The sequence below is a fragment of the Fulmarus glacialis genome, unplaced genomic scaffold, assembly GCF_000690835.1.
Source record: "Fulmarus glacialis isolate BGI_N327 unplaced genomic scaffold, ASM69083v1 scaffold5577, whole genome shotgun sequence".
In the NCBI taxonomy this organism is placed as follows: Eukaryota; Metazoa; Chordata; class Aves; order Procellariiformes; family Procellariidae; genus Fulmarus; species Fulmarus glacialis.
Genome location: NW_009222488.1, coordinates 3,497 through 24,826, shown reverse-complemented (window position 1 = coordinate 24,826; position 21,330 = coordinate 3,497). Strand labels below are relative to the sequence as shown.

Below are 21,330 nucleotides of genomic sequence, written 5' to 3'. Positions count from 1 at the left end.
GTCTTATTCTGAGGTATCTAATTCTACTCTGTGCTGTCTGGAGGAGCTAGCTAGGGCCTCCAAGCAGTCAAGCTGATGTCATTTAACACTGTCCTTCCTGTCAGCTGGCTTGTAGCTCTTCCCACTAGTTTTGACGTAATGACTATGGACTATGACTGTATTTGCAGCGCACTAGGAGCATATGAATTCAGTTACCACCCTTCATCTGATAATGTGGCTCACATTATCGCCCAGCTGAATCACTTCTGATTGTATATCCAAACCTGGCACCAGCTGCATCCTGCAGCAGCTGTCTTAGTAGTATGTTACAAGTCATTAAAATGGATTGTGTTGTTACGGGCAAGTAACAGTTTCAAGTAGTTTATGCTTTTGAAGCTTAAGTTCTTTTCATAGAGTGGCATAACTAAAATTATACAAAAAATCTTCATTTGGGGGAAAAATAGCATAGAAAGGGTTTTCAGTTTACTTCTCAGCATCAGTTTTTCTTTCATGTTACTTTCATGGTTCATGTCCTAGGCTTCAGAGGCTCTTTCTCTTTAAAACTGCAGTTAAATTGTCAGTAGTAGTTATTTAGTGCAATGCTAAGTTAATTAGTACAATGGCTCTTTTTAACAGGGGTTCCAGTGTCCCTGAAAATGATCGACTGACTTCAATAGCAGCTGAGTTGCAGTTCAGATCCCTTAGTCGTCACTCCAGTCCCACTGAAGAGCGAGAAGGTGATTGTCACAGTAACAGATTGTGACCTGGATGTGCCGATGATATATGTCATTAACATACGTCTCTCTGTTCCCAGTTCTTACCCTTATCAAAAATTTTTTTCACCTTTTGCCATTCAAAAATCTTAGATTTTTAACTTCTAGGCTTATATTGTCAGAGTAAGTTCTTCTGTTTTCAGACATATCCACTATTCTCTTGCCTTTCATATTGTTTCTGAATTGTACCTGAAGGAATTTCCTGGTGTGTTACTAAGTTACAGTGCTCAAAATGAAATGAGTAACATGATTGCTGAATTATATACCCCATTCAATAGTAAATTCCTAAATGCTGTTAATGAGGTATGAACCGGACCCATCAGGACAGTGAAGAGTTTTCTATCCAGTTCTTTCACTACCACTGCAGTATTCATCTTACAAATACTTGCTGTTACTTGAATCCTGGAAGAAGGGACAGGGTGTGTGACTTGAGGTCCTGATCAGGGCTCCTCCTTCAGGTTTCTCCAGCCCCTGTATGTGTAGTATTTATTACAACAAATACCTTGAAACATTGATTGTTAAGATAGTGTGTTCTGTGCAAATTAAAATGAAGTACAAAATCCCAAGCGAAGTAGAGTTGATATTGTGGTCATCCTGCAAAATGAAGTGGATTTTGAAGAAAAAAAAAGCCTTAAAAATTTTTACTAAGAGGTGTGGGAGATTTTTTTGGTTTGGTTTTTTTTTAAGCAGATCTTGAAAATATTGTCTGCCTCATGCTTATTCCCTTTTTTATGTATCTGTATGAATGGGAAACTGGCTTAGGTTGGAATAAATACACATCTTTTTCTAAGGAACCTTAGAAGATTGTTTTCCTACAGATTTCTTACATATTTAATTCTGAGTGCCCTGACTTGAAGTGCTTTCCTCAGTTGTGGAAGGAGATCTCTGTTCTTGTATAAATTACATCCTATTTCAGAATAGCTTTCATAATTTGTTTCCTAAAGATAAGTAATTTTTTAATTCAATAGCATACATTGCTATATGGTTGCCTCATGTACTTGTAGGGCGTATTAGTCCTGATACGTAAAATCTCAGCTTCTGCTGAATATAGTGGCATAATCCTTAATATGAGATAAAGCCACTTTTATGCTCACAGTATTATTTCTCCAGAACCATCGTATCCAAAAGGAGATTCAAGTGGCTCGTCCCGGCGGAGTTGGGAGCTCAGAACTTTAATCAACCAGACCAAAGGTAGGTGTTTAGGAGTCACTGTAATGTCATGTCTGTTAAACTAGTGCTGTAATAAAAGGTTGAAACTTAATGCTGGTTATGAAGAGGTTTTCACAGCTTTGTACATAAGTGATAGTTTCATAAGAGAGTGCTAAAATGTTTTATTCTTTTCCTACATCTTAAATTAGACTCACAAAATAGTTGTCTTCTAACTCAGGTCACTTCATGTGATATCAAAAGGTAACAAAATATAAACACAGCGAATATTTCTCAGTCAAGGAAATTGTTCATCACTCTTTTTAGACACTGCTTCCAAGCAAGCACCGATTGAAGCTGTTCAAAAGTCTGTTCAGTTGTTTGAAGAAAGGAGATACAGAGAGATGAGGAGGAAGAACATCATTGGCCAAGTCTGTGACACACCGAAATCTTATGATAATGTCATGCATGTAGGTTTGAGAAAAGTGACTTTCAAGTGGCAGAGAGGAAACAAAATTGGTACGTTCTTTGTATCTTCATTTATCAAGCTCAAATACCAAGCTTAATATTTTTGAAGGAAATCTAAGACTATATTTTGAAATCTTGGGTCTCCACGTAGGTAGTATCAGCTTTAGTGAAATCAGAACGCTAAAATACAAAATACTGTTGCACCTAGGATTTCCTTTATGTAGAACTTGAATGAAGTTTTCACTGGTCAAATAACAAGAAACAAAGGAGGGGAAGGATTTTGTTAGGACAATTACTTAGGTATGATCCTGTGATTCCTGCATGGTTTAACCTTTTAAAACCTTTGAGTTCTGCTTTTGAAAAAAACAGAAATATGAATGGAAATGAGCACAAAATTTGTGCTCTGTTTAAATTACCAATATTGTTGTTGTTTCCCCTATATGATCATTGTTTCCTTTCTGGTTTGGGATTTGTGGGGAAAATCCGCATATTCATGAGAAGTTTTCTTTCAGGTCAGCCTGTTAATGTAATGTTTTTACTTTCAATCAGCTTGAATTCAGGACTATGAATGTAGTATTAGGTGTTACAGGTTTAAAAGCTGCTTGAAATTTTAAATGAAAATAAAGGTAAATAACCTTGGCAAGCTCAGTTTTCAGAGATGTTTTCTTATTGCAGTTGATGTACATGTTGTTTATTGAATGTAGTGTAATTATTTTTACTTCAATTCTGCAGGTGAAGGCCAGTATGGGAAGGTCTATACCTGTATCAGTGTTGACACTGGAGAGCTGATGGCTATGAAGGAAGTGAGTACTCTGTATACAAGAATCACTGCTGCCCTTGTTTTTTTTCCAAACCAAATGTGCATGACTTAGCAGGCGTTAAGGATTTCTGAACACCGTTGTTAGCTAACTGGGAAAGGATGGGAAGACAGATTGTTTCTTCATGTAGCCACATCTGCTATTATCACTTGTTCCTCCTTAAGTTGCTTAAGCTTTTTCTTTTCAGTTTACAACTTTCAATCTAAATGTATGTAAAATGGATAATGTTTTTTTACTAATCTCATAGGGATGTCGTGAACTTAATGAATGTTTGCTTAATATGTATGAACTCCCATTAAGAGATCTCAAATTAATTTGGAAAGAGTTTTCTGATTAGTGAAGACTGTACACAAACTTATATTTTACTTCGCAGTATTTCATCTCACAATTTATTCCTTTTTTCTTCATTCCTTAGAGCGAAAGATAGGAAGTGTCACATCAAATGTTTTTCAGCTTCTCCTGTAGTTTAAGTGAGCTAGGCTGAGTCACAAAACTGTTGACTAACCTGGTGGGTACAGAAAAATTTAATTTTCAGTATAGAAGTAAGTAAAGCTGTGTAGTTACAGCACCTTGTTTATTAAAATATTTGTATTGTTTAGTTTTATTGCATTTCTACATCTTCAGACAACTGCGAGCATCAGCTGTTCATGTTCATCAGTTACCATGCCAGCCATTTGATGCTAGAGCAGCTACATTTTATGAGCCAGTTCTTCCACACACACGATATGTATCTGATCTCAAAGGTGTGGAAGCACTGGGCTTGTGCTTAACTTCCCAACACTTGAAATTTTGTTGTTGTTTTGTTTGGGTTTTTTTTCCTCCTGATGAAATAACATTTTTTCCTCCCCATCAGTAGCACACACTATTTCTGGAATTCAAAGTTGCTTTCTAGATGCAGGTGCTTTTTACAGATTAGCATGTGTGTGCTCTATAGCAGAAGTTCAAATAAGTTAAATGGACCTTGTTTGACAGACATTTCACTAGTAGGCTAAATATACAGTGTGCTGCCTTTTCCTGTAATATTTTTAACTTACAGAATTATTTCACCAAGAAACATTCCCCGCCTCCCCACTGTGAGCTTAAATGCAAACTGTTTGCAACTTCCAAATAAAAGACTTTTCTGGATTTCCTTAAGAGTAGCTTGGGAGAAGATTTACTTACTTATTTTTAAACTGATTAAAAACATTGCATTCCCCCTGCCCCCGAAGACTTCTTCAGACTTTACTGTCTTAATCACAGTGTCGTTAAAATCTCTACAAATTATAGTGGACAAGCTTTACTACAAATACATAGTATTGCACTTTGAAGTGTTAGGAAATACGTAATATACTTGAATGTTATTTGTCACCTTTTTGTAATCTCCATGTATTTAATTTTACTGCTGTTTGAGTACAAACTGTATCCTGCAGTTGTTACACAGAACAAATCAACCATAACATCCTAGCAACCAAAGGTAAAATATGTGCATTTATTTCTCTAGCAGTTGTCCTGTACTCAATTAATGAAGTTTCTGCTTTCTACCAGTATGGTAAAAGTAGCATCTTCCATAACTTGCTATGCATTTTACTTTTCTTTGTGTGAATAGGAACTTTAAATCAGTTTTTCAGAAGACTTGATAATTTTTTCCTCCATGAAAAATCCATGACGGCATGTTGTAGGAGAACTAATGAAAAGCTGTTTCTTTCATCAAAACCTATGATTGTATTTGTTCGTGCCACACCTTTTCCTTGCAGCTGCTTCATTCTCAAAGAAATCCCTTAGAATCTCCGTTAATGAAGTACCTGGCAACTAGTCTTTCTTGAATGATAGCTCTCACTGATGTTACTTTCAGATTCTCTTGTACTGTGTCTATCTACCACTTTTAAGCTAGATGGCAAGCTCGGAAGAGAGATAAATGTGCACACGTGTGTATTTATACATTTAAGTAGCAGCATTTTGCTTTTATAAAGTTTATAAATCATCATATTTGTATGCAATTTTCCAAAAATAGTTTGGTGTTCTTAGTTTGGGGATGAAGGGGTAGTATTTTGGGGCTTTTTGTGTGTAGTTTGGGGATGAAGGGGTAGTATTTTGGGGTTTTTTTTGGTATGATGTTTTTAAAAAAAAAAAAAAAAAAAAAAAAAAAAGAATAGCTTTTTAGCTGTTTTCTTGATTTGTGTTTGGGTTTAGGATGGGTTGGTTTTTTTGGGTGTTTTTTATTTTGTTTTTTTTGTTCCTTAGTAATTTGAAGTAGTGGCAAAATAATGAAAAATCTTTCTTGCAGATAAGATTTCAACCTAATGATCACAAAACCATCAAAGAAACAGCCGATGAACTGAAGATTTTTGAAGGCATCAAGCACCCTAATCTTGTTCGTTATTTTGGTGTGGAACTCCATAGGGTAAGAAAACATAAATTATTGGGGCTTTTTCATAGGGCAGAGAGAAAATTTTAAGAAGCTTTGGATCATGGAGGTTTTACTTGAGAACATTCTAGTTTAGCTTAATTGTCTGGATATCTCTCTGAATTGCAGTGTGTCTTTTTTCCTCTGAATGTTGAGGTCTCTGAAACATAGTTTAGAGACCTTTTTGGAACTGGTACATAAACAGAGAAGGTTCGCAATAAGTGAATAGAGCGAGTAACGCTGGAGTTGTTGTATGCTGCTACTCTGCTTAACTGCTCTAAAAGCAAGCTATATCATATACGGTATGGTAACTTTTGCATGTAGATGAAGACTAGACAGCCTAAAACCCTTCACTGTTAGCAGCAAAGGTTGTACCAATATCTTCTTGATTCCTGGAAAGATTTTGTGCTGGCGTTTAAATCTTGATGCCAGACAAGTATCTTAAGGAAGCAGATGTTTTGGAATTCGGCTAGCATCTCTTCAGAAGGAAAAATGAGTTTTCTTGCTTGAGCCGCAGAACTAATGAAGCCTGGTTTTCTTACGGAGTTGGATTCCAGAGTTGCGTGCTGAGATACCCTACTTTTTATGACTCTGCTTCCCACGTGCCTTTCCCACCTCCCCCTGTGAGTCTCAGGTCCTTCCTGTATCTCCACCCAGTGAGGTGGGCAGGGAACAGGACGCTTGGTGTCTGGCTGGAAAGCCGTTTGTGGTTTTGACTGATTTGCTCAATACGAATGGGTTGATTTGCTGCCCCATTGCTGGTTTAGAAGGGGACAAAGGCTGCTTTTTGTCTGCATTTCTTTACTTGGGGACACAACTTTGGGTGTCTGTGCCACTGGGTCATTGGTTTCTCAGGCTGGTTCTAAGAGCTTAGTGTCTTTGCCATCTTTTTGTATCAATTAAGTCTGGTTGAAATTGGCTGGGCTTGGAAACAGAGAAAGGGAACAAGAACCTAACTTTTCCTTAAAGTGAGTTAGAGTTGGCATGCTTGTTCAAGCCACAGACAACTACAAAAAACTTGCCCTCCCTGAACAATCAACACATGATATTGCAGGAACTGGGAGAGAGAGAAAAAAACCCCACCAAGCCCAAAACATCATTTTACATTTTTCTAAATATGCAAAGGATCTTTTTGTATTTCTGCATAATATACCTACAAGATTTCCAGAGTGCTTTTTGGTTGATGCCAAAGTAACATATTTTATACCACCAAATAGTATCAGTTCCATAGAAATGATGCAGATAGACATGTAGCAGAGATTTTCCATAGCTGTGCAATAGAATATATTAGGTTGAAGCATGCTGAAGAGAATAGAGTTCTGAAGAGATGAATTATTAGATATTCCATGGTAAGAGGTACTTCCATTAAAATATTACATGATACTTCCATTACTCTCTTCACAAACAAGGATGGAAGGAAAACTTGATCCTAATTCAGTGTTTTTAAAAAAAAAAAAAAAATTCAAACCAATGAAATCCGGTTTGGTTCCCACAACAGGAAGAAATGTACATCTTCATGGAGTACTGTGATGAGGGCACTCTGGAGGAGGTATCAAAACTGGGCCTTCAGGAGCATGTCATTAGGCTCTACTCAAAGCAAATCACGATTGCTATCAATGTACTACATGAACATGGTATTGTTCATCGAGACATTAAAGGTAATGTTAACCAAAAAAGGTAATGTTGTTGTTTGTGTTGTAGATGAGGGTGGTGGGGAGTGATGGGGACATATTTGCAGATTTAGCGTCCATTATCTGTACAGCCATTAAGTGTATAAAGCCTTCCACTCATTTTTCAATTTTCAATTTACAAGTTATTGGCCAGTTATGTGCTCCTTTTTAAGTGCAGAACATAAGAAACATTCATCGTTGGCATTGCAAACTCATAAATTCTGCCCATGATTTATGTAGTTTCTGTAGAGGTTGTTAAGATTGTTGGGGATTGATCCAAACTCAAATTTTGATCCTTGTATTTCTAGTACTAATATACTGAGTTATGTAATGCTGTTTTTCTTCTCATCTATGCAAAAAGCAGTGGTGTTTCTGGGAGCTGACAAGCAGTGTACAGCGCTAGAGTTGTTCATCAGAACTTTCCCTTGTGATTCCCATTTTCCAGAAGAGTTCTAGGATTTCAGATGAATGGTTGATTAAACATAGTAATAAAAGCCTGTTAAAAGAAGTTAAAAGGAAGTTAAAGGGTAAAATTACTTACTTAGTGGGTTTTTTGCCATACATTTATCTACTCATGCCTGGCTCTCAGCTTTTGCTTACAAAATGAGCAGACTGGAACTACAATAACTGAAGGGAGGTTGGTTTTGGCATTTGCTTAAGGCACCCAGTGTTAGTCCACATTTCACATTCATTTTTCTTTTCCTGCACCTTCCAAGAACATCCTCCATGTCTAGTTATCTTGTTTTTGTTAGTATGGCATATTTTGCTCTGCTATGGCAGAAACTTAACAGAAGGTAGGGGAAACAATGCACGCAATATGCCCTGCGAATGCTCATTTTATGACAAGGCAGTGCAACCCAACGATGCTGGGTTTCTATGTCCCTCTTGCTCACAGGGTTTTGAATCACCGCAGCAGTGTAGGAGGTTCCCAGTTGCTCTTGGTCCTTTGGCCTCGTGCTTCTCATTTGGGAAAAGAACTATCTACGATCCAGAGGCCTCCCACTCAGGTAGGCCACTCTTGAGTCAGTTTTGGCTTTTTTTCCTAGAAAACACTTTCCCTCACTCCCATTCCCCAGCAATCTTGCCTTTTCTGGTTCTCCTTCCTGACCAAAGGTTTCTCTCCAGTTGTGGATTTCCCTCCATGCTTTTCACAATGCCCTCCTTGCTCTTTACTTGATCGTTCCATATCCAGGTTCTGCTTAGCTGGATTACGCTCTCCTGGAAGCTCGTTGTGATCAAAATCCAAGGCTGGCTGACAGGGGTTTCTTTGGTGCTGCTCTGTCATTGCTGATTTCTGGATATGTTTCCACATAGGTCTTCCTCTCATCAGGGAATGCAGTGAAGTAAGAAGAGCTGTTTAACAGAACTGTAATGCCATGTTATCTGAGGGCATTTCTGTTGCAACAGGTTCGTCATACCAAACGTTGGGGTATTCCTTGAGAATAACAGCAGCTATAAACAGAGGGTCACTGCAGACATATCTATGTATAGACCTTCCCGAAACTTAATGACAGAATATGAAGACAGACCACAGAGGGTATTTTTATAAAGGATGCCTGATATTACATGGGAAGTCTCTTGCTCTTTGTCTCCTTTTATGCTAACATTGCATCCCCAAGTTTTCAGGCTAACAGCAGTAAAGAAAACTCTGGTTTTACTTTTACCTCTTATGTAGTCAGGTACTCTTATTTTTCTGATCGGGAAGAATGACAATATGTCATTCAAACTGTTAAAACTGCTTTCCTATGGAAATCTCGCTGTCAGATCACACTAGATCTTTCATGGCCAGTTTGCTAAACATCCCTCTGGATCTGTTTCTTTCAGCAGCAGATAACCAATTCTTAGAGCAATTGTTTATACGTATCCCGCAGCTGGTGCCTGCAAGTACCTTGTGCTCAAAAATTGAGTCTTTCAGTTAATAGTGTCCACTTGTGCCACTATTGTCTTTCAGATCCTATTATGTTTTATGAGTGTAAAAGATGAAGCAAGACACAGCTGCCTTGAATCCTTTTTCAACTGTGGTTGTGAGAGTAAATGGAGGGTAGTATTGGCTGGTTGTTACACTTGGCTGCACTGGTTTTTATTAGTCTGCATCAGTGTGTGAAGTAGTTGGTGCTAGTATGTAGCAGGTGATGAAGTCTTTTGGGGTACTTTTAAAATCTCTGTTCTGGGTATTGGGTTTTAACCCCTGTGGCTAAGCCCAGATTCCTTAATTATAATTACTTCACTTTTTGCAAGGAAGCTGTTCTGCTCAATGATCAAGAATGATGGAATATTTAATGCTGAAGGGAACCTCTGGACATCTCTGGTTGAGTCCCCTGTTCAAAACAGGGCCAATCTCAGTGTCAGATCCAATGTCAAATTAGATCATATTGCTCAGGACCTTGTTTAGTTGAGATATTCCTATCTCCAGGGATGGAAATTCCCTTTTCTCTGGGCCCCATCCCAATGACCTATACCATTGTGAAAAACTTTTTCCTGATGCCTCCCTGGAATTTGCAGAGGTTGCTATTTGTGTCCATTGCCCCATATCTTTTCATAGTGTACCTTTGAGGAAAAAGTCTGTTTCCATCTTCTTGATATCCTCCCATTACACAGCTGAAAACAGCAATAAATTCCACCCCCTCCTGTCCATTCCCCCAGTCTTCCCTTCTTCAAGCTAAACAAACCCATCTCTCCGCCTCTCCTTGTACATCATGTGCACCAGCCCTCTCACCATCTTGATGCCTCTCTGCTGGGTTTGCTCCAGTATGTCAATGTCTGTCTTGTACTGGGGAGCCCAAAAACAAGACGCAGCACTCCAAGTAGGGTCTCGCAAGTGCTGAATTGAGAGGAGTTAATCACTGAGGTCATGCCTGGTGCTTTCTCTCTGGGAGAGAAGGGCATATTCCTGAAAAGTACTCAGATTGTGTTTTCAGAATGAATACAGAAAATGAAGGGATTGTATCTGAAAGCTTCAGTAAATCAGAAACCTGTGAATGAGATGTTCCAGGCCAGGAAGTCTTCATCCAAGTGTTATTATGGTGGTGTCCTCTTGTTAACTTTGTTGTTAGCTCAAAATTTCTGCCATTCCTGCGTTCATGTCTTCATGATGAGCACAAGAGATGGAAGGCTGTTCAACAGGAAACTACGGGCATGTGTCACACTTTCTAAGAGACTGAGTAAAAGAGGATGCTAAAGCTGATTTTCTGATTTTTATCAAAGGGTAGCATTTGGCCTGCTTGTTTCTTGAATGAATTTGGCTGCTGCACTGCTTAAGTACTGGCTGAGGAATGTCTATGAACTGCCCCTCTTTGTGGAATTATGCCACAGTCTTTAGTGGGGCTTTTGGTACTGCTCCTCGGACTCACATTATTTACACCAGCAGCTTTGGAATATCACGCTAGTGAAATTTTTACTGCACTTAATTTGGGGCTGACTTGGCACAAAGATACAGGGCATGAAACTTCAGTTTAAATGCTTTGGGTCATAGGTATTGTTTTCTCTAGCAAGGGTACGGCTTTTGACATATGCTCTTTGTTTTCAGTCTGCCCAGAAGGTCTTGTGGTATAAATGGCAGTAAGGCTGTGCAGAACTGGGCTACCTCTTGCCTCTGCCAAGTACACCCAGTGAAGATGCTTTTGATAGTATATGTGTAGGGAGAGAGAAGGAACAGATGGGTGTGTTGTGCTTTTTTTTTTTTGCTGTTTTAGCCATGGTCTCTGGTTTTATTTTGCTTATTAACCATGCAGATATGGTAGGAATTTTGTTACATTCCCAGTCACATTAACTGTCAAAGGTAAAAAGGATCAATCATCCTCAAAGTACTGCCCTTGTGTCTCCTGTTCCCTTACCCAGGTCCTGCTGGATTCTGTGCAGGTTTTATCTAACAAGATGACCCTTTTTAAAGACTCCTTATAGAGCTTGGTCTTGCTCTCTGAAACAGAGACTTTCACAGTAACATTTATGCTATATTGTCATTACTTTTTTAAAGGGACAAACTTAGGTTTGAAAGGCCTTGTAAGTAGGTTCTGAACTGTATTAAACCAAACTATCACAATAGCTTTAGATTCAGTCAGAAGAGAGATTGTTGCACTTCAGCTCTGCCAGTTCCCACCCACTGCAGTGGTCAGAAACTCCTTTGTAGCCTTCCATGAAATTTGCATGTTGCCTTCTTGAGGAACAGGAACATAAGTTTCCAAAACATCCTTGTAAAAGTGTTTGCTAGTGATGGCCATTCTTCCTAAGCTCTTTGTGTGGGCTAAGTGCATCTGTTTTCTATATGACAAGTAGTTGCTTGACAATCATTAGAAAAAGAAAAGCTGTAGGCAGTAGTTCAAAGGAGAAGGTTGCTGATAGAGTAACTGTCACTCTTCTAATGCATTGCCCATATTTAGTGTCCTATTGAGCTGCCTTCTTGTACTGCTTTGGTGTGTTTCTGGATCCTCTTTCATTCAAGGAGCTGAGGGATGGTCTACCCAGCTCTGTTACACATGCCTGTGATTGCAGGATGACCCTAGAGTCGTATGTCCCTCTGATGGCAAACTGCAGAACACAGCGAAAGAATTCTGATCTTGAGTATGTGCAGGCACCTGAATGCCAGCAGTGGAAAATTTACGGACACAATGTGCAGAAGAGTTGCATTCACTGAAAGTTAATTCTTCTTTCAGAACCTGTAAAAGGCTTACAGTAATTAAAGGTTGGAATTTATTTCTGCTAATGATTTCTCTCCCCTTTTTATAGTGCAGTTCTGTGCAACACCTCTTGGACTAAATAAATCTTGCTTTAGTTATCAAGCATTCTCATAGTAGTTGGAGAAGCCCTTTGAGAAATAGGCAGGGTTTTGGCATCATTGACCTGCACTGCCTTTTTTTGACTTGAGCTTTTTGAGGATTCTTTTTATTTTCCATGAATATCTTGGGGATGCCCAGCCAAGCTAACTGGAAAAAGTCATTAACTGAGAGAACATAACACAAAGGAGGAGCAGCCAAGAATTCCTGCACTGACCTATGTTAAAGGTGAAACAAAAGTGAGAAACTTTTGAAGGCTGTATTCAGATGAGCCATTTTTGAAAGAATCTTCGGTGTGACATGGAAAAAGGCTATGTGTAACAAAGCGCCCAACATTTGCCTACTCCTAGAGTAGGCATAGAGTTTTGTTCTGTGCAAACCATTCACCTTTCCTCAAGAGAGATCAAGCTCAAGCTGTATTTCTGCCAGATGACTCTTGCAACCTACTTGTGGTTTCATTGTGATGCTTGCAGAATCCAGGATTTGGCCTGATATGTATAGTGAGCTCCTTCTGCTCCACCTGTTTTCTGTTGGCTGTCAACATGTGTTTTGGCAGGATGTTGAACGAAAGAAAACCACTGGTTATCAAAACCACTTGGCTTACTTTGCAGTGTTGTGTAGAACAAGTGACTTGAAGCCACTGCACATTCCCCTTGGAGATTTTCAACTATGCTAGGGAAATTTTTTCTAGTGTAAACTGGTAGTGTAGCCAGCTATTTTAACAGTAGCCCTCCTCCAGAAATTCTTCTGGAAGTAGACACAATAGGAGTGGGCATTTGGTAGTACATGTTATAAAATGCTATAAGCTCCATTTTGCAAGTCTGCCATGACGACACAGCTGTATGATATCATCTGTCTTGAGTCAGCAGAACTGAAAAGATGGCTAGTGGGAGGTACGCAGCAATGGCCTCTGCCAGGAAGCTCCTTAAAGACAGGTATTTTTTCGCAGTGCAACACTTACAAGGATAAGCACTGAAATTCATAAATTCCCAGAGAAGTAATTTCACAATGAGCACATATGGAAAGCTGATGAGTTTGCCTGCCATACTGCTTTGTGTTTTGAGCACTTCTTGTTGTCAACTTCCAGTACACTTAGTGTTAACACAAACCCATCAAAAATCCTATTGGCTAATGGCAATGTACCCTTTGGGGAACATCTCTGATGCTATCATATTCCACGCTTAATCCACAGGTAAAGATCCAAGTGTGAATTCAGCTATTATCTACTGTGTAACTTCTAAGACTATATCAAGAAGCCCTCGTTCCTCAATTCAGCGCTAGTTTAACAAGTGTTACTGTTTTTTCGTTGTGTTTTGTAGGAGCCAACATCTTTCTTACCTCATCTGGACTGATTAAACTAGGAGACTTTGGCTGCTCAGTGAAACTGAAGAACAACACCCAGACAATGCCTGGAGAAGTGAACAGTACTTTGGGGACTGCAGGTAGGGATGCATGCGCTAAGCAGATACTTGTCTAGTTACCTTAAAAGAAGATACCTCTGCCAAAAGTCGGGGCTGGAGTAAAATGATATGTTTCAGGGAAACTTGATTTTACCTTAGCTGGTTAGATGTGCTTTACATCCAGAAGCCAAAAAAATCAGTGAATGATGTAACTGGAAAGATAAAATTGTACTTGTCTGGTAACTATAAAGATGCTGGAGCATGTGTTTACTGGGGTTGTATCGTTCTCTGCAGCCTTACTTGAAACAGTACTGTTCTTTCTGAACAGCTGCTTAATCTATTTTTAAAAAATGAAAATAACTGAAAGCATGTACTGTACTGGCATTTTCACCATCACTTTTCAAACTGAAAGACAGTTACACTGCAAACGTGTCAAAGAACAAGAAGCCAGCAAGTGACAAAACTTAGCAAGAAAAGCTGAATGCTAATTCATTACAGATGTATTAAAAAGCATTTGGTTTGCCCAGTTAATCACTTAATGTATACTGTTCCTTCTGCTGTCTGAACTGATGACATCCTATGTGTTGTTTCAAAGCGTACATGGCTCCAGAAGTAATTACCAGAGCTAAAGGAGAAGGGCACGGACGTGCAGCAGACATCTGGAGCCTGGGCTGTGTTGTTATAGAGATGGTCACTGGCAAGGTAGGGATGTTTCATGTACTGAATGAGTGCAACCTGTTCTCAGCAGTTTCTCTGCAAATTCTGGTCCCGCTCCCAGCAATTTGTCACACTTAAGTCTGCAAGTACTGGGGTGGTTTTTCATTTCCTGGGGTACAGAAATATATGCTCTATTGGATAGCAAGTTACTCGCTAAACCTTGCACTTAGCAATTCTGTTACCTGTTTCAGAGGCCTTGGCACGAATATGAGCACAACTTCCAGATCATGTATAAAGTGGGGATGGGTCATAAGCCTCCTATTCCTGACAAAGTGAGCCCAGAAGGTAAAGACTTCCTTTGCCACTGCCTGGAAAGTGACCCAAAGATGAGGTGGACGGCCAGCCAGCTCCTCGATCATCCTTTTGTCAAGGTTTGTCCCGTGGCTTTGGCTACAAAGACTGTAGATGGGAATTGGAAACAGCTTTTAGTTGGCTCCATCATTTGCAGCTATGCCGCAGGGCTTTGTGTCACGGTGGCAGGCTGGTATCAAGTTGATGCTGTCCAGAAAATAAGGTTTGGCAACTTTTCAGAAGCACATGTGATGTTGCTAGCAAATACTTGACTAAAAGAACCTGGTGTGCACCATGCGATAAACCTTCACTGCTGTTTTGAGATGCGTTATCTTTATATTAAAAATACTTGTTAAACTTCAGCTCAGTGATAGTTAATTGGATCTGAAGGGCTATGTGCCTAAAACTTTAGCAAGTACATATGCACAGACTTCTAGAATATAGAGATAAAGGTCCCCTCCACAAAAAGTGAAACAAGCACATGCTTGAGAACTCTACCATCCTTCAGTGCATCCTTCTGCTTTTCTTTCAAGTTCATACTTAAGGTTAAGTTCATATTGAATGTTTATCTGGCAATTGGCATAACAATCTGCAGTTCTTTTATGAACTTTGGTTTAATTCTTTGCTTAAGAATAGGCAAATATTTACAGCTACAAATTTAGGTGTATTTAACTTCTTTTTTGAAGAAGTAGGAGCCACAGTAGGCTATTGAATTCTGTCCCATTTTCCAGCATAAAGTATTCTGGTTCAATAACAGCATGTTTGGCATCATCACACCCATCCCTCTCATCAGCGCAACTGGTAGCCAAATCCCGTCCATTGCAGAGGCAGAACACTTCTCTAGGCACATGAGAGTTGCATGGAGACAGTGGAAGCGTCAGTATCGTACATAAATAGTTGTAATTCGTTATCTGTGTAACAAGGGAGAAAGAAGAAAGCTTCAAAGATGTTCAGTGAAGGTGCTAAAGAAATTGATCTGTTGTCATCTTCTTGCTGCAATAGGGAGACAATTGAATTAATTGCCTTTTGTCCTCTTCACAGGTTTGCACAGATGAAGAATGAAGTTATTCAATCTCTGGCCTTTTTTATTCTGGCAAGGTATCTTTTAATCACTACTGTATGTAATATTTACATAAAGACTGTGCTGAGAAACAGTATAAAAGTTGAACTTAAGAAGACTGCACAAGTGACGAGCGTCACTTTCTCTGCTGCTCCTGTATGTTTTACTTGGCACATGTTGCTCACGTGACAGTGTCCGCAAGTTGGAAGAAGCTGCATGTTTCAGTGAAAGTGCCATTACTACTGTATATGGACCATACCATTTTTGTTCTTTCTCCTGTTTCTCATTTGATTGAGAACTGTCATGTTAATATGTAGTATTTTTGAACTCTTTAGGTTCAGAAAAATGCTGTAGTGTTATCAGGCGTTATGGACCTTGTTTTTTAATCTGTTTGTTGAGTGCACTGACTGTGAACTTTTACTGTTTTTTTTGTTTATTTGTTTTTGGCAAGCTTCAGATTTGTTATGCACAAGGCTGATTAATGAAATTTTAAAAGAAGTTTTTTCTCAATAAATGGTTTATTTTAGGAGTTGTTGGTGAAGGGTTTTTCTTCTGACAATAAATATGTGGGATTGTGTCACATCTTAAACTTTTTTTCCCAACGCTTGTTTAAGACTGCTGAGCTAACCTAACAGGAATAAGCTTCTCTGATATTGCAGTAGTGAATGTCTTGTCAAGTTCAAGATGTGTAAGCAGCATCTTACACTGCAGAAGTGATGATAGAATTAAGGTCCCCCCTTCATCCTCTCCTGAGGAAATAAAGTGATGTGCAGTTCCTGACACTACCTACTACATAAGGGATAGAGTCTGGTCTGAGCGAACTTTCTTCTTGAATGCGAGTACTGCAAACAGGGAGTGCTCTGCATGGCATTTCTGTGGCCAAGAGGAGAATCAGTTACGATTATGATTATGTTCTGTTTGGCAAACCCAAGAACTTATTATTAAGAGCTTTTTAAAACCGATTTCAGATCCAGGACTTTGATTTCCCCCCTACCCCCCCCCAATTGTCATCAGTCTCAGAAAATGGAGGGAAGTTAGAGTGGTTAGCAATTAGAAGAAACAGTCTCCAACACTTGAGCTATTTAGATTATTTTGTTTGGCTTGCTATTACAAACAGATGACTTACTTAAAACTGTTTAAAACTCTTACTTGTAAGCATTAGTGCAAGTTTACATACGTCTGTTACAGCTTCAGACCTTAAAATGGGTAACCTATAAGGCAGAGAACTTGCTTTTAATATTTGTTTTTATTCTACAGTCCTGTCATTCCTCTTAATCCACAAATCCCTGGTTTGTTACAGGTGTGGGGTAGCTTTTAGCAGCTGAGTGAGCCGTTGAGAAGGTATCACGAAATCTGATGTTTAAATCTAGAAAAGCATGAGCCTCACTGTGCAGGTCACCAGTGCAGTGTATCTAGGCTCTCAAAAAATACAATGCTGAATTTAAACAAAGACTTTCCCTTCTCCAGTTCTCTATTTTCAGTTATGCTAGTTGTCATCCTCAGCAACTGACTATGAAAGGACCTGAGGTAAAAGTGCCCCTCTGGCCTGCTATGTGCTTTACCTTGAGGTATATCGGAAGTAATCAAGCGGTTTGTGTCCTCATTTGCCCTGTTTCAGGTGCCCCTGTACACAAACAGGAACTGCAGACAGCTTTTAGGAGTCAGGAAAAAGGTAAAAAGTAAACTGTTACTAGTTTGTTGTTGCCGACCAAAAGAAAACTCATTTACTGCACGTCAGCTTTTTATACTTTTATTTTTTGTATAAACAAATGTTAAGACTACTTTTGTTAAGGCAGTTGTAGAACATACAGTTGCTTGTGGGGATGAGGGGCAAACACTGCTTCCTGATGACATATGTCACTTTTAATACAGTGAACTGGACTAGTTTAACAACTTTGGCAAGTACCATTAAGCTTTCTCTGTTTGCCAGTGAATGATGGAAGGGCCCAGTGGTGCAGTCCTTGGGCGCCAGGACTTCTAGAAGTGCTTAGGAGGACAGATCCAGGAGTGGCATGTTTGGCCTTCAGCCTGTTCTAAGGGTTGGTCCCAAGGAAATGGGTATGAAATAGTCTAAATATTCTTTCAGACATATTTACGTTTGGTATTTTCCTCTGGGAGAAGTGGCACTGCATGCAGTTGGAGAGGAAAGGACTAAGACTCCTAAGGAATGTTAAATGTCTCCCTGCCAGGATGATTAAATCAGTGGCTCTTTAAAAAGGCAAAAAAGCTAGTCTCTGTCACTACATGAATATGTATTTGCTGCTCAGAACTACTCACCTGTGCATATAGGGTTTTACCACCCTGAGAAAAGCCCCCTATATCTGCCAGGTGAGGGCTACAGTAAAATGCTAGCTTGGAGAGATCTTTTCTCCCTCCTACCTCCACCCATTTTCAAAGTCTTGTGTACAGTATCTTCAGGCCTGGCTCATTAACGTGCCTGATGCATTACTATGGGATAGCTGGACTTTCAGACACTACTACAGGTTATAATACTCAGTTTTCCACTGTTAAGATTGTTTTAGGGTGCAGGGCATGTGCTTTATTAAGAGAACAGCTTTATAAGCATGGCAATATTCTCTGATCTCAGGCTCTATTTATTTCACGTGTTGAAAAACTACACTAAAGCCCATGTTTATGTTCATGACATCATACAACCTATTCCAGAAAGCTTCAGAGCATAGGGAATGCATGCGTACAAGACGGCTGGGGAAAAAAGCCCCCAAAACTAGTCCCTCACACTTCCCAAGGCCTGTTCCTTCCTTCACGTTGTACATTGCACTGCCTCCACTCTCAAAAAAACTTTACTTACTGCCCCATGCTAAAAGCACTACTACACCTGCTGCATATTAAAAAGACTAGTTTCTAGATGAGCTGATGTACTGAACAGCAAATGCATATTTCATGGAATGATTCATATTCTGTTGTATTAGCCCCTGTTTCTTCTGGCCTCAGTTTTATTATAGGAAGAGAGAAATATTTTTTATACCAGCTGCTAGAACTACAACTGCTCACTTTCTTCTCTAGAGACACACAAGCTGTTCGTTCCTAGACTATCACGGTTTAATCCTAGGTGCAATGAAAATGTACTATCACTGAAAGTGTCAATCATAATCCCCACCGCTCAGTATCACTATCTTTAGAGGTTAAAAGTTTGGGTTTTTCCCAATCATAATTGCTGGTAGTTGGAAGCCCCCTCTTTTTTTTTTTCTTTTTTTAAACAAGCTCTTTTTACTAACTTGCATACCCTTAACTCTTGAAATTTAAAAACAAGAGGAGGATGCCCTGGAATCAGTACCAGGGATGTCAGAGCAACACAGTTTTCTCAAGGGGCTTGACTCTAGCTTTATTTAATTCAGAAGGGTGTCAAAGCAAGTCCAGACAGCCATAAAAAGCTCTAAACCATACCACTGTCCTAGGTGTCTCTCCCACTTCCCCTCTTCTCCCCAAAAGAAAAGCAAAAGATGATTTAAGTATTACCTCAGGCTGACTGTTATGAGGCACCATGTAAACTAACTTATCAGAAAAGACAGACAAGCAGATTAACTGGGATCACAACAGTATGTGGGGTATAACTTCAATGCACGCTTTGCATCACTTAGTTACAGCGTACAGTTGTTTGTTTCCACCATTGTTAGGAAGGCCTAGAATTTTAATCAGTGTTTAAAGCTGAAAGGAACTTACTACCTCAGATTTTCCAAACTATAAATGGCATTTAGTCCCAAAAGAATTACAGGTTTCAGCTATCCCTCTGATGGATTGCCTGGGGAAAGATGTGGCAGTGGATAACTTAGCTCTGCTCACAAAGCCAAGTTCCACTCCAGGTTATGCCACTGCAAGGCGCCGATCTAACAAAGTGGGCCCTTAGCCAGGGTCTGGCTGAAGTTTTAAAGGGCCCACGTGGTGCACACTGCGGGAGGTTCTAGATGTAGAAAAACTCTACTGCAAGTCTGCCAGTCCAGTAGAGCTGCTTCAGTCCAATACTGGTATAACCAAGCAGAGCATCTTACTGTATTTAAACATTGACAGATTATGTTTGTTAAATTGTTAACGTGTGATCTACACAACTATGAATTTTAATCATCTTGTAACAATCTTCTGACATTTATCCATTCCTTAGAGCAAGTTAAGAAAGATAAAGCCTGCACCTCTGGTTAGTTTCCAGGCAGAGTCTCATCATACAAGCACACTGGATTTTTATTTTTTTTCTTCAAAACTTTATAGGAAAACAAACCAACCAAACAAATGCAAACCTGTTGTGGAGAGTATACGAAGGAGTGCATCTTTCAAGCGTGTCTCATCCAGCCCAGAGAAAAATAACAGGAGCACAAATTCAGATATGCATGGCAATTGCTCATCCTACCCTTCCTCTGATCTCACTTGAATGAGCATGATATGTACTTAAGAGTTTTCCAAAGTTGCATTTGTTCCCTTTGGATTGAAGCAGTCTCTGAAGATACTACTTCTGTTTCTGCTTGTTGTCATTGTTGCCATAGGTGGAGCCCTTGTTAATTTCTGTAACGCCTATCATCCATCTGACACCAACAGAAGCTGCAAAATAAATAAAAATGAAGTGAAAAACTGCTTGCAGACAAAGACTGAAGATCTGTACAGGTGTAGCATTTTGAAAGAGACTAACAGTGTTCTCAGCCTTACAGCAGCACAGCATTAAAGGCAACTACCCCTACCACCTGTACTTGACCTTTGATGAAAGGTACGCCCTCACGCCCCTGTGTCAAGTAAGTTGCCCACGGTATTTCATTAAGGAAGATCCTCGGTTGCTGGCCTCAGGCTAGACACATCCTCTCCCACCAGCAGGGAAGATGCTACATGAACCAACGCCAAGAGTAAGAGGCACAGGCGCGATGTGCCCAGCCCTGTTAAACCTTAGACAAGGCTGGCTGTGAAATGGGGGTGCTTTGCGGCCGCTGGTGTTACCTGGCTCCCACAAGCTCAGTGACAAAATATACTAATATGTCTGCTTGCTAGTGTGACAGGGGAAAGGAATTCTGCCTGCTTTCAACAGCCCCTGTGTCTGGAAGAGTACAAGCGAAGGCAAGGGCACTTCAGATCTTGATTAAAAAAAAAAGTTGTGGCATTTTTTAACTAGAGCTCATGAAACAGTCCATTACAAGAGGCCAGGTTAATTTAAAAGACTTCTGTAGTTGATTTAGTGGTAGTAATTCACCATGCACAGGGATTTTTTTTTTTTTTATAATTTATTTGTAGTGACTGAAGTGACTTTTTAAGTTAAACACAACTTAGCCTAAGCCCTCCCTCTCCCCTCACAGCTTTTTTTTTTTTTTGTAAAGGGGCTCAGCTGCCCAAAATCTATTATTCCCCAAACTCCTGCTCAGCTATTGTACATACCCAGAACTGCCACGCATCTTTCAGCCCTCAACCTACTTGGGAGTCACAAACACCCTTCCTCTGCACAGAAAGCCACAAACCTCCCTAAGCCTCCAAATTCTGGTTTCTTCCTACCTGATGGTGAAAAGGCCCAGTCCTGTGAGGTGCTCTAAATGTCTCATCCCTATCAGTCTTTACCTCTCTAAGATGACCCTGAACAATTCCTCACCAGCCAACAGACTCTTTATGGTCAAGACAGAGCCTGAGATCACCAAGAGAATCCAGAGGCTTCATACCACTACCAGGCATCACCTACCAACAGCAGGCTGATACAACACCCTGTGTCCTGGCATTTGCTGCTCTTTAGCACAGGAATGGGAAACAGCTGTCAGCTGGTAACCAGTGCTGCCCTGTGCTTTACCAGTGGCTTGTCCAGCTGTAACCTGGCGCTACTACGTCAACCATGCAAAACCATCACTTTTTTAAATAGCTACTTCTCTCTTGCGCTTC

At 39.8% G+C, this 21,330-nt stretch overlaps 1 protein-coding gene across 1 annotated transcript in view; it reads left to right on the top strand.

Annotated features, from left to right (window-relative positions):
• LOC104079418 (mitogen-activated protein kinase kinase kinase 4) overlaps positions 1-16,003 on the top strand; it is a gene marked incomplete at its 5' end in the record, with an annotated part of 34,057 nt that extends 18,054 nt beyond the window's left edge. The window contains 10 exons of the mRNA XM_009581453.1: positions 616-716; positions 1,863-1,943; positions 2,226-2,417; positions 3,099-3,169; positions 5,448-5,564; positions 7,066-7,225; positions 13,326-13,448; positions 14,002-14,108; positions 14,315-14,494; positions 15,456-16,003. Of these exons, the coding sequence (XP_009579748.1) occupies positions 616-716; positions 1,863-1,943; positions 2,226-2,417; positions 3,099-3,169; positions 5,448-5,564; positions 7,066-7,225; positions 13,326-13,448; positions 14,002-14,108; positions 14,315-14,494; positions 15,456-15,476 (1,153 nt within the window). The remainder of the gene's footprint in view (positions 1-615; positions 717-1,862; positions 1,944-2,225; positions 2,418-3,098; positions 3,170-5,447; positions 5,565-7,065; positions 7,226-13,325; positions 13,449-14,001; positions 14,109-14,314; positions 14,495-15,455) is intronic.
• Positions 16,004-21,330: the final 5,327 nt, after the last annotated feature.